At 38.0% G+C, this 13,383-nt stretch overlaps 1 protein-coding gene and 1 long non-coding RNA gene across 2 annotated transcripts; both read left to right on the forward strand.

The window, feature by feature from the left end:
• The first annotated feature begins 1,167 nt into the window (after positions 1-1,167).
• Positions 1,168-13,162, forward strand: LOC118176173. Its single transcript, XR_004755289.1, has 3 exons — positions 1,168-1,178; positions 12,780-12,786; positions 12,972-13,162. It is a non-coding gene; the product is annotated as an uncharacterized LOC118176173 (long non-coding RNA).
• Positions 7,748-12,685, forward strand: MED31 (mediator complex subunit 31). Its single transcript, XM_035342943.1, has 4 exons — positions 7,748-8,003; positions 10,791-10,868; positions 11,526-11,622; positions 12,340-12,685. Exons 1-4 carry the CDS (start codon positions 7,994-7,996, stop codon positions 12,530-12,532), a joined length of 378 nt encoding a protein of 125 aa, XP_035198834.1. The 5' UTR covers positions 7,748-7,993; the 3' UTR covers positions 12,533-12,685.
• Positions 13,163-13,383: the final 221 nt, after the last annotated feature.

Raw genomic sequence — 13,383 nt, forward strand, 5'->3', positions numbered from 1 at the left:
GTATTTCTTATCCATTATGTCAGTTGGTCCCCACTTTTCCCCTTGTTAAATCTTTGTTGTTAAATGTTGTTAAGTTCCTTTTGTTCTATTTGCACTTGAATGTAAGTCTAATAAAAAAGTAAATTATATTTATCAACAGACAATTCTTCTTTGTAGTAGATTTTTCTCAACTGGTTGGTTATTTAATCAGTGGTTTAGCATTCTAGTGTAGTAACTGTCAACTCAATATACTGAAAACAATTTTCTTATTCATCCTGTGCTTTAGCATGACTAGTCAATACTTGTAATTTTTAATGGGGAAGGAAAACCTTCTTCTTCCAAAGGCAAATTCTAAGGAATTCCAGTGTCTTATATGGAATAGAGGCAACTGCAGCACAAGCCATATGGAGGCACAGAGTAAAAGGTAGGCTCATGCTGCTCAGAGGTGATTAAGGACTGCTTAACAAGATGTTTGTTAGCTTGTTAGAAAACGAGTTGATTATACTGAAAGTGTTTTTGCTATTTATTTTTATTTTTATTTTATTTTATTTTCTGCAGCACTACATCAATAGTTGCCTATTAGTTGTGGTGTAAATGTGGATTGTAGATTCTGGTCACAAGGAAGAGACCATTTCTTAAATAAGAAAAAATGTTTTATCTTTCCCATGTGTACTTCACTACTTTATTTACCCACATGAAATTACTCAGTGGCCTGATTTGGCACACAGCTTTTCAATGAGTTTTCATAAACCATTCCAGGTCAGCATGTGCACCTCATAAAATATTATTTTTATAGGCAAACCATATACTTGACAGAACTGAGTGTACTGGATACTAAAACAACATACATGTGTGAACTAATCTTTGTGAACAATAACATAGGTTGGGTCTCTGCAAATATTTTAGCAGGCTGGTTGAATATCAAATTTTCCATCTGAAAAAAAAAAGCTAAAATTTTTCAATTAAGCAATGATTATTTCTGGAGCAAGTATCTATTTTTCTTCAATAGTTTTTCTTGGTTATGCAGTCAAAACCAGAATTTCTATCAAGGTGGGAGAGATAAAAATAAGGAAAAAAAAGATAAAGAAAAAAATAAGGAAAAAAGGACCCAGAGATAAAAATAACAAGACAGCAGCTACCCCATGATCAAAGTTAAGTCCATCACTGATCCCTACAACAGACCTGTAGAAACTTGTGCAGTTATGCTGCCAGTGTGTATCTAATACTTCCAGAACCTACTGGCTGACTTCCATCCAGTCACCTGAAAGGGAAGAGAGCCTTGGAATAACATGTATTTGGTGAGAAGAAATGAACCTGGTTATGCCATAAGAAAAGTTGCATAGAAACTCCACAAGAGAATGTTTATTACAGATAAATATTTAGAAAATTACTAGAAAATCTGCTTGTAGGAAACTGTCTTCCTTAGTTCTCCCAGAATGACATTTCAAATAAAAATATTGCTATTTACTGTTCAAAAATTCTAGTTTCCAGAGAAGATGCATAGGTGATATTGGTGCAAAGCAACTAGTAGAATTGCTGTGAAGAGACTGCATGGCTGGGGAGACGTTTCTAGAAAAGCAGAGGCTATGATACAGGACACTGAGGTATATTAGAGGGGAGTGTGTTTACTCTTATGTGGGGATAAGGAGCAGAAAAATGTAAGCAGTGTCCTGCAAGACTGCCAAGTCACCCAGTTGGGTGCAGTCAAAACATACATCTTCAGTGAAATACAGTGCACTGTGAGCATGTTTACCCTGCTGATGGCTAGTATCATAGGATGTTCCTTATGGAAGACCATTGGTGCTTAAGGCCAAATTCTGCTTGTGCTGAGTGTCTTCTCCTTTTTTGTCTTGTTTAGTTTAATGCTCACACTGCAACAACACAGCATCTCCCAGTAATAACACAATAATCATTCACCTGCTTAAAGACTGAAAAGAGCAGCATTGAAGACATTCAGACAAATGATGGCTAAGTTACATGGATTGTAAATAGTGACTCTAGATCCCAGATGAACACACATTCAATGTGTTTACCTTCCTTTCTTTTTTAAAACTACCCCTTGTTGAAAGAGGGATAAAGTTGATTAATTAAATGATATACATTGAGAACCATTGGCTGGATTCTCTTTCCGACACCACCAGTTCTTCAGCTCTGTAAGAGCACTGCAATCAGTGGAGATGCTCTTCTCAGCTAGAGTGTGAAAAAATACTTGTATTTTCTGTTCTGTTTGGAAAGGTGTTGGTGAAAGGAAAATTTTTTAGTATAAGACTAGTATCCTGAGATTACAACCTAGATTTTTTAATCTTCTCTTGAATTGCCAAAGCAAATCTTAGAGATCTCAAGAGAAAGCAAAATTAAAAAATTAATCTAGGATCTGATCCTGAGACATTTTTTTTTTTTTTTCCAATGGTTAAACTGGAAGACTGCAAGATCAGACAGCTGTGCAGTTATTATTATGGTGAGAGGTAGTTTAACATTTCTTATTTATATATAAAAGTGGCCTATGAAAAGGCTCAAAATATGGCAATTACTCAAAATATTTTAATTAAGATTTTAACTCTGCAATACAACAAGAAAAAAATTGAATATAACACAAGGAACATGTCAAGGTGTGCTCTACACTGTTGTGTAATTATTCAATAAGTTTTAGGTTTCTTCAAGTTACTTAAGTATACGTGTTAGACATAATCCAAACATTCTAGTGTAGGCCTGACATATGGGGGTTAAGAGACTTGTCTACATAAAGTATATTTAGATTTGCCTCCTAAGGAGATTAGCGCTTCTGTTTGCCTGAATTCTATATATTCTTAACTATATGCATTGACAGACTGGTTAGCATGCAACTAAAGAGAAGGTTTATATTTTTGCCAAATATTTATGTAAGCATCCATGAAACTATAACTATTTGTGCACCACCTTTGCAATGACCAAGAATTAAAGTTATTTTCATCATGGGTGGGTGAGCTTGTGGGTGAGTTTGTAGAGGATATTTAAAGTTTTACTTGCCAGCAGGAAGGAATCTCACTAATCATAACATCTTCATTACCAGGGGCCTTGCAATTCTAGCACTCTTTTCTTCAGCTGCATAAGTAAGTGCAGTGATATTTCAAGTACAGTTATATGTTCCTGTACAAGACTAGGAGAATCTAACTTTCCTGATTCTTTTATGTCAGGCAATTGGTGTGGTGAAAAAAAAAAAAAAAAAAAAAACTTGTTTTTATATTTGGCCCCAATGATTTCACTAACATGACTCACTTTTATCAAAATGTTAATACACAAAGTTATTAGCATTATGGACTTGGTGGCAGATATAAATGTGTCATGGAATTAAGGAGCCTACTCTCTGGAATACGAGACTGACAGGCTAATAATATTGAACAACAGAAATGCTTCTCCTAATAACACTCCAACTCAACATTGCATGTGGTTTAGCATTTGTTCTAAGCATCTTTTAAAGTCTAAATAAAGCCCTTTGGCTCACTTCAAAGTTTTTTCTTTAAAGCACCTTTAAAAATGTCTTAAAATGACAAGCAATACCTTAGTGAAGATATTCCTTCCAGAATGTTACTCTAAAGTTCAAAGCATATTGATCCTGGCAAAGGGCTGACCTGAAACTCAGCTGTGTTCCCAGTGTCCTAAGAATAGAAGACTGACATATTTTTAACCAACTTATTAAAGAAAAGTATAAAATGCTTTGTGATCTTTTGACATTTAATCTTAAATTTGTCTTCACTTCCTAATGGTTATCTAAACCTGGAGGAGTATTGTAGTCACATGAGTACATGTTGCACAGTCTGTAAGCCATAGACTTCTAAGTCTTTTTACACTCCTTCACAAAATTTTCTGCTCCACTGAATGCTGTTTAATAGTCTTCAGATGAAGATTGTTCTACCATGATTATCATAGGTTGGCTTTTGAAATGTGTGTTACCTGCCAGTTTCTTGAACTAAAATAAAATAAAATAAAATAAAAAAACATAATTGAACAGTTAAGCCTTTAATTAAATATGTTCTGACAGTTGTTTCAGTCAGTGATAACTATGATCTTGCTGCTATTCAATTACAATTATAACATTGGAGTAAAAAAATTGCAGACTCTGTAGTGGCTTGTTATATTTATAACATAATGCATACTCTGTTCTCTGTTATTTAACCATATTTGTAGCAGATTACTCTCCAGTCTGAAAAATTCTGTCTTGCATTCTATGGGTAAAATCCTTTAAGATGTCATTGCCCAAGTCAATATAAGTGCATCCTATCCTGAAGTAGATGGGTAAATGAAAGCATATCTCTTGGGGTCCAAGCATTGTGTATAAAGTACTTACTGTTTAACAAGATCACTGTTATCAATTATGAAGCCTTGCTGAATCTTTGCTTTCTCATGGAAACGCATTGTACTTTGATGTCATAGGTAAACTGTTAGTAATGTTTCGCTTCCCTCATTTCCACCTTCAGGAGCTAACAGCACTTCAGACAAGACTCTATTTTCTTCTGTGTGTGATGGAGTCTTGGTGTCTTCACATCCCAGAAATAGTTTCATTTAATGACTGTGTTTCCCTGCCAATTCTAGTGATGCTATGTTGTACTTGACATCATAAACCATATTGTTTTCTAAACAGCATTACTGTTAATGCAGTACAGTATTACTGTTAATGCAGTACAAATCAACATGATTTTAAAAGGCCAGAACTTAGCCTATAGCTTCCAATATTCTCTGAAACCCATGAGCGCAAAACTGGAGCTTAAATCAGTGGAAGGCATATCCAGCTAAGAACTGTTGTTAACCGGAAGTTTGGAAGTTTGACTAAGCTAATATTTAAAAGTATAAATAAACCCAACTTTTCCTAGAGAAACTTGTTGTTTTTTATAGCATGACCCTGACTTTCAATTTTGTTTCTAGTTTTGATGGCCAAGAATTGAGTTGTTTGACTTAACTCTCTGGCAAACCTACATAGTAATTTATTTCCTGTGACCAAGCCTTTCTTAGGATTCTCTCCTCTGAAGTCAGTTTTGGGAGAGAAATCGCATTCCAGAATAGCAGTGCAGATGCATGGGATCTGTTTGATCTCTGCTTTTAGCCCAAAGTATGTGTTTACTGGGGAGTGACTTGTTACATTTTGTTATAGTAATGGTAGTATTCCATAACCACTAAAACCTTGGATTTTTTTTTTTTTTTGGTTTCTCTCTCTCTCTCTCTCTCTTTTTTTTTTTTTTTTAAAAAAAAAGCAACCCTATTTTATTAGGAAAAGCTATGCATAAATCCTGTTTAGATTGTTTTGTAACCCAATTTCCGGTGGGGGGGGGGAGTCACAGTGCATAAGAAGAGATGGTATTATAGAAAAATCACTAAGTAAGACACTAAAAGTAGTTTAAAAATGAAAATAGTAAATCACTTGCATTTAAAAAAATAAATAAAAATCAGTCAGGTTTCAAGTAAGTCTGTATAAAGTGTACTGTTACACAAGTGCCTAATCATACAATTGTAGTAGCAATGAACCTAAGCTACCTTGACAGTGTTAAACCATAGGGGCTTTTGTTCTAAAAAAAAAGTTCTAAAAATCTAGGATGTAACCCCAGGCAAAACTGCAACCTCTAGAATAAATTTACAACTTGAAAGCTGGACTCCTTTCCAGGGTGCTGATGCAACAGTGCAGTTCTGCTTTGCACTCTTGGAGTGTTGTTTATTAACTGGTTTCACTCTGATACAACTTTTTAATGAATGAGGAATTAACTGCAGAGGTTGCCTGAAACCTACTTGGCTCATTGTAAAGTTGCTACAGAACAAACAAGCAAAAAAAGTCCAGGCTCAAACTTCTGTCCAATATGCAGAAAGAAAGAACACAAAAATAAAAATCAAAATGTAGTTCAATATTTTAGGTTTGAGTCTCTTCTTTCCATTTTATTCACCTTTGGAAATGTTCATCAACGGCTTGCCTAGTAAAAAGTTAAAATGAATGTTTTGCAAATACAAACACAGCCCTCTTCTTTTACCCTTCCCAGCTTTTCCCCTACTTCTATCCTGGGGGGGGGGGGGGGGGGGGGGGGGGGAGGAAAGAAAAAAAAAAAAAAAGACTGGAACATCGGTAACACAGGTAAATAGAATGAAAAATCTTAGCATTGAGATTTAAGGCATACTGCTTTCTAGACAAAGGTTCTGTTTAGAGACAGGCTCTGCTGTGGTTCGACTTGGGGGAGGCTCTAACATAAACTGAACTAGAGTGTCAGGCATTGTAGAACCTCCACAGAAGGAAGCCACAGGAAACCAGATTGTGTAAATTCTGCTGTTTATGGGTTTATATGGTATATTTTCATTTCTCTTCGAGCATCCTAACTTTAATAAAGCATTTAAAACTGATTTTATTGAATTTCATCTTAAAATACTTTGTTCAGTTAGGTAAGTATTAATCTCTTGATGTAGATTGTAGAAATCAAAATGGCAAATCATTTCCACTTGATTTTAAGTACAGAGAACTTGCTTTATATCATAAGCACCAAACTACTTACTGAAATTAGTAGTTCTGTCTTTTTCTTTAACCAGCTTTGCAATGTCTCACTCCAAACTGATTCCACATTTGGAAAAGACCTCTACACCCATTTTATAGCAAGTCCATAATTTCTGAAGTATCTGTTACATTTAATCTACAGCTCTTCTTTGGAAAGTCTGTTGCTATTGCTTTGAGGGCAGTACAGAACTATAAGGAATACACTCTTAAAATATCCTCCTTACCTGTCTACAGGTTGACCATGGTTGGTTTATTTTTATCTGGTTAACATTAATAAAATGTTAACCTTTTCAGCCATATTGCTGTTAGAAGGAATACTCTATTTTGATTAGGAAAAAAACATGTAAGACTTAGACATCAGGATGATACATAACTTTATGCCTACACTGGTTCACATTCAAACTAACAGTTTATATGTGACTTTTTTTCCATGTGGTAGAAGCTTGCAGATTTTTTTGCGACTGCTACCTGAAGGTGGCAGCAAAGTTTTCAGAGGCCCGTTTGTTCTGCTGGCAAAGTTTGCAGAGTGAAATGATTGCTATCAAACTGAATTTCGGTTATTTGAAAAATACACCAGACTTTGTACTTTGACTTCTGGCACTTAAAAGTTTGAAGTGAGCTACAGAACACAACAGGACAACAAGGGAGGATTTTTTCCAATACTATCTTAAATCTGGGTTTTATTTGGATATTGGAGTCTCTGAATGTTCTTTCTGGCTACACAGGTTCTTACATGCTCTGCCATTTAAAAAGCGGCAGCACATATCTGCTTACCTACGGAGGAAAACGGCTGCCTACTAGGTAAGACACACAGGAATTTACGTTCTGGGTATATGTGTTTCTGAGTAATAATGTTATGGGGAAAAATCTCCCTTCTCTATTTCCATCATGAAACTGCCATAACTTTTTGTTCCCTGAAAAATGACTTATTGTAATTTGTCCAAGAGAATTTATCTCAGTACTTAAAAACTAATACTGAATGAGGAATCCTGTCATCATACGTTTGAGGACTACGAATGACAATTATCACATGGGGAGCAATTTTTGCCACCGGGGAGCTGCGCGGCGTAAGTAGAGCGCAGCCTCAGACCGGCTCGTCCTGCCCGCTCCCTCGCTCTCTGCCGACGAGGCCGTTTCCTGCGTTCGGTGCCTAAGCATCAACCCTGCGGTTCTCCGGAGAGCGGGGCAAGGGAGGGGGGGGCTGCCGCGAAGGCATGCGGCCGCAGCGGGCTCCCCCTGCAGCTGAGTGTCTCTGCCGGGCGGGGCCGGCTCGCCGTGCCAGCGCCTCGGGGCCGGTCGCCGCGCTGGCGCGGCACCTCCCGCTCACAAGCGGCGCGGGGCGCGTTCCCGCAGGCCTCGGGGCGGGCCCTGCGGGCCGGGCACCGCCCAGCCCGTTGCCGGGCAACCGTCACCACCTTCCCGAGATGCCCCGGTGACCGTCCCCGCTAGGCTCCCGACCGGAAGTGCCTGCCGCCATCTTGTGCCTCGGCGGCGCGGGGTGGGCAGGCCGCCATGGAGGCAGGTGAGGGGCTGCCACGGTGGAACGGCGCGGCCGGGGTCGGGCGCTGGGTCGGGAAGAGGCCGCCTGCAGTCCAGCCTGGCGGAATGCTGCGGCCGGCTCGGAAGTGGGTGCCTGTGGGGGCGTGCTCTGAGCTCTTCCTCGGAAGAGGGGGCCAGAGGCGAAGTCGTGCTCCTCCCGCGGGGCTGCGCGGTTCTCTCCTTGTGAGGCCGCCCCCGGCACCCGGCCTGCCCTGGTGCTGCACTCCTGGCGCCTGGGAAGGCGTCTGTGGCCCTCATCCTCTCAGACGCCGTGGGAGGAGATAGCCGTAGAACAAAACCACGCTACCCCAAAACTCTAGGATAGCTTTTGCACCTTTTGCCACCGATGCCAGCCTTGGCTTCATGTTGTTTGTCCTTAATTCGGGAGTCTGAGCTGCAAGTCTGGGAGCTCAGGGCCTTCAGTCAAGCCCATCCTGTCCTTGTTTTTTATTCCTATAGAATGCATTGGTTTTCACAGTTATGCATGAGCCCTGGGCTAGTAGCTCTGCCTTGACAGCATTTTAGAAAAATGAACATGTGCTTAGCTGCAGCTTTTTCAGGGGCATATATATCCAGGTGTTACAATCTGTTGGTGGTCACAGCTGGGAATTGAAAGTGAGCCTCGCAGTCCTGTGGATGAGTGATTTCTAGTGATAACAACAGACATCTGAGAACTGAGCTGTCTTCCATCAGTAAGGGTTAGCTATGTGGTCATTATTGTTAAGATTTAAGCATTTTACTTTTTTTCCTATGTTCTCAACTTGCATTGCACAGCTCTTGAATTCTCTGTTCAAAGTCCTTATTTTTTAAGGATGTAGCTGTTTCTCTACAGTGTGGAAGTGCTCAGTGGTACAGGATGGAGTCATCAGAGTTGTCAGGAAAATACTATATCAAGTAGAATTTATCAAATTACTATAACAGAATTTTTATAAGTATTACATAAATAATTACACCTACTTTAACATTTCAAAGTATTCTATTTAGCCCTAGTTGGTGCCAAAGAAATTAAAAGAATTTTGGTCAAGAACTTTGGTCAGTGTGGGCTGTTTTAAACAGATTAAAATCTGACTGTTTAGTAGTTTGTAAAAGATTGTTTTATATGCATAATCACAATGTACATGGATTTTTTCCTATCAGGATTCTCTGAAGCATGTATTCTCAATGAAATATTTAATAGCTTTCAAAATGAGAACAAACATAGGTGATACACTGAAAATAGGCGAGAATAGATCTGTAACAACCAACCTGGATCAAATAACAGTTCATACTAATAACGATGCAGTGACACTCAAAAAGAGACACTTCTTAAAATGAAGATACTTTGGTGGAGTGATTCTAAAAATAAGAAAGTTGATTCCTCATTGCTCTTTTTCTGTATGGTAGGCCCTGCCACATATTGTCATGGGTGTAAATGGAGAAATTACATGGAATTCTTATGATCATTGCTAAGCATGTGAAAACTGGCACTACTGAGCCAGTGATGTGGTATTGGGTTCAAGTGAGTCTGTTCCTCCACATCTTCCAGGAAGGGACTGTTTGGCAGAACTGCAGAATAGTTAACATTCAAAGGATCTCCTGGAGATCATGTAGGCTACTGCATGCCTCAAAGTAGGATCAGGTAGAGCAAATTGCTCAGGGTTTTGTCTAGTCAGGTCTTCAATGTCTCCAGGGATGAAGACTCCACAGCTTTTCTCGGCAAGATATTCATTTATGGATTTAAAAAAAATAAAATCTCAACTTTAAAATGATTCCCCTATATTTCAGTTTGTAGCCATTGCCTCTTGTCTTTTCCCTGGGCATTACTGAGAAGAGTTTGATTCTGTCTTCTTCATTCTCTTATGTCACACATTTATACACATAAGATTCCCCTGAGTCTTTTGTTCCCAAAACTGAACAGTCACAGCTGTCTTTGTCTCCTTGTACATTAGATGCTGTAATCCTTTATCTTTGTGTCGGTTTGTTGGGCTTGCTTCTGTATATCCATATCTTCCTTGTCCTTGGGAGCCCCACAATTGGATGCAGCACTCCAGATAGGGCTTCACTGGTGCTAATTAGAGGGTAAGGATCACCACCCTTTATCTGCTAGCAGTGCTTTTCCTAACGCAGCTCAGGATGCTGTTGAGCTTCTTTGCCACAAAGGTATGTTGCAGGTCATATTTGACTTTGTCTGCCATGACTTCTAGGTCCTTCTCTACAAAACTGTTTTCCAGAAGGTTGGCCCCTCTGCCTGTACCGTCGCATGGGGTTATTCCTCCCTACGTACAGGTCTATGCATTTCTCTTGACTGAACTTCATGACATTCCTGAATGGTAGTGCAACCTTCTGGTGCTTCAGTCACTTCTTTCAATATTGTCATATGCAATCTTGCTGAATGTGCAGTCTGTCGCACTGTTATGTTCAATTAGGATTTTGGTGGGCCATTTGCTGTTCCGTCTTCTTAACATTCCTAAATTTTCGCTGTACAATTAAACCAGGTTCCTTGCTTTTACCTTTTCCTTCACTAAACAAAGGGTCATTGGGCATTCTTCCATTCTTTACATTTTGTCTGTTTAAAAAAAAACAAACACACCCACATATTTATTAATGCAGGCCCAACCCTGATTCATCTATGGAAAAGGCTTTGCCAAATGAGATCATATTTATTATGGGAAGTTACTGCTTCATCTCCTGTTCAAACATGTTATTCCTATTTGTATGACTCAAATTGAGGAATTGACTTTCGAGTCTATCATGTGGGTCCAGTTCTTACTGTTTCTCTCGTATATATCAGACGATACAGGAAATCGACTGCGGTTCCAGCTGGAGTTGGAATTTGTTCAATGTCTGGCAAATCCCAATTATCTTAACTGTAAGTACTTAAATGTCAGGATCCTGAGGAATGAATATTATTTAATGGTGTTAATTATTAAATGGTAATGCTAAATAGTGACCAAAAGGTTAAACAAAGAAAAGTGAACAGATCCTTTTCCAGGATAAAGGTAATCTTTAAATAATTTAATATACCCAAATTTCTGATGGCAGGAGGATGAAGCCTTTAAAATGCAAAATGTATATGTTATTGAAATAAAGTAAAATGCATCTATCTGGTGCAGAAGAGAATAAGTTCAAGCAAAAATAATTTCAAGCTAACACTATTCATTTATCTGAAACCAGAATTTAACTAATGCTAATAATAGTTTCAAGGACTAAACGTAATACCTCTGATTTTCACTGTCTTGTTTCGATGCTAGTCAAAAATTTCTGTTTTAAACAGCTGTTCACATCCTTGTTGCTGTACGAATGGAACATTGTAAGGGAAATGAGATTATCTGCTTATACCTATAATGCTGATGTAAAATATATTATGCCCTTTATTTTGTCTTGAGTTGCAAAAAATTGTTTGGAATTATAAATTTATTGCATAAGTGTCTGCTCTGCATAGTTTTGTGAATACATATTCTTCAAATTTGGCAGATTTTTTCATACCTCTATAGCTGAAAATTCCTTGTTTGTCATTTTATTTCAGTTCTTGCACAAAGGGGCTACTTCAAAGACAAAGCTTTTGTAAATTATCTTAAATATTTACTATACTGGAAAGAACCTGAATATGCAAAATATCTGAAGTAAGTATTAAAATCACTTACGTTTCTGCATTTTAATGATTTGATACTTAACCTTCTATTATGCGCTGTGTGGCAGCATCTCAAAAAATGATTTTTCCCTGCAACCAAGACCTGCACTGTATTTATGTGTAACATAAACTTTCCTGTTTCCAATAGCCCGGGTCTAACAGGAACAGACAAAATTATAGAACTTGTTGTTCGTAAGTTGTGCATGGTACCTATGTTTTGCAGCCTTTATCTCTACCTTACATATGCTTAAAATAAAACTGTTTAGCATTATGGGAATAAACTACTTCATTCTAACATGTAGTTAGTGGGCTAACTTGATTTTTGCCTTGTTGATGCCTATATGAAGGATGATTTTGTGTTTTTTTGTTAGCGTTGAAACTCTTCCACATTTTGGAAAAAGTTTTTGTCTGTGTATTTCAAATGAGCCCTGGAAATAGACATTCTAGTTCATGTGTTTAATGAAACCTAACCATTAGAAACGTTACTCTAGGCAAGTACATATATGCGCTTATAACAGTCCTTGTTTCTTAGCCTTATAGTGAAGGTATTAAGTTGCGGTGCATAGAACATGGACAGTCTTAAGTGGTTCGATACTTGAGTAAAACACAAATAAAAGTAAAATAATTAAGTCAAGAGTTACTAGAGACTCCAGTTTTAGTGTCACTTGTAAAAATTTGTATTAAAGTATGTGGTTTTTTTTAAATGCAGGTATCCTCAGTGTTTGCATATGTTAGAGCTGCTCCAATATGAACACTTTCGCAAAGAACTGGTAAATGCTCAGTGTGCTAAGTTTATAGATGAGCAACAGATTCTTCACTGGCAACACTATTCACGGAAGAGAATGCGCCTCCAGCAGGCATTGGCAGAGCAGCAGCAACAAAACAATACCTCTGTAAAATGAAAAATGCTTGGAAGAGTGATGATAAGGTGTACTTCACGTATTTACAGGAGAGGAATTAACTGTTTTGTAGGTTTGGCTGTGTGTGTATTTGTCAAATGACTTATTTTTGTCGTTCACCCACTGTACTGACCTTTTAAAGATAGAAGACTGACATATCTACTTATGCAATTTATTTTGAACCATGGAAAATCTTGAAAATGCATTACTTTAGGTATTTGTTCCTATGGATTTTGTAAACAAAACATAGTTTTTGAGTGCACTAACATGTACGTATCCTAACAAAAAGTGTAGTTCAGCAGTTTCTCCTTAGTAGGCATGTTCCCTGGAAAACAATGTGTCTTGAAGTTTGGCTAAGAGCTCCCTCATGTACCCCTTTCTACAACTGCAGGATGAGCAAATTTGAAGTAATTGCGATTGCTGCACAAAATTTAACTTGTAGATTTTTGCCTTGAAACATGAGATGAGTTACTATTTGTTATTTTTGTTTACCTGGTAGTCATTATATCTGGGGTTCTTAGAGGGCTTCCGTTGCAGTGCTTTTTAGATCCCAAAATTGAAGTGTGAAGAAACAAGAGCTGCAAGATTAGAGCAGAGATAAGTGATAAACTTTGTGAATACCCAAAAAGGAAATAGGCTGTAGCTGCATCTATTCCGCTAAAGTCAGCTTACTTTAATCTTGGTTTTCTTCCAGTGACTTTTTTCTACAGTATGGGTACTGAAAACCATGTGTTACAAAAAAAAAAAAAAAAAAAAAAGGTTTAAATGCACAATTGGAGAAGCATTTGTCATTTATTCTTGTATAGTTTTTTTTGTAAGAATGCAGATTGCGGCAGATGCCATGTGTTTAATTT

Source organism: Oxyura jamaicensis, chromosome 19, assembly GCF_011077185.1.
Source record: "Oxyura jamaicensis isolate SHBP4307 breed ruddy duck chromosome 19, BPBGC_Ojam_1.0, whole genome shotgun sequence".
NCBI lineage: Eukaryota > Metazoa > Chordata > Aves > Anseriformes > Anatidae > Oxyura > Oxyura jamaicensis.

Coding starts and splice junctions, on each gene's coding strand:
- MED31 (XM_035342943.1), top strand. Junction 10,869..11,525: donor AAATCCCAATTATCTTAACT/GTAAGTACTTAA, acceptor ATTTTATTTCAG/TTCTTGCACAAAGGGGCTAC. Junction 11,623..12,339: donor GAATATGCAAAATATCTGAA/GTAAGTATTAAA, acceptor TTTTAAATGCAG/GTATCCTCAGTGTTTGCATA.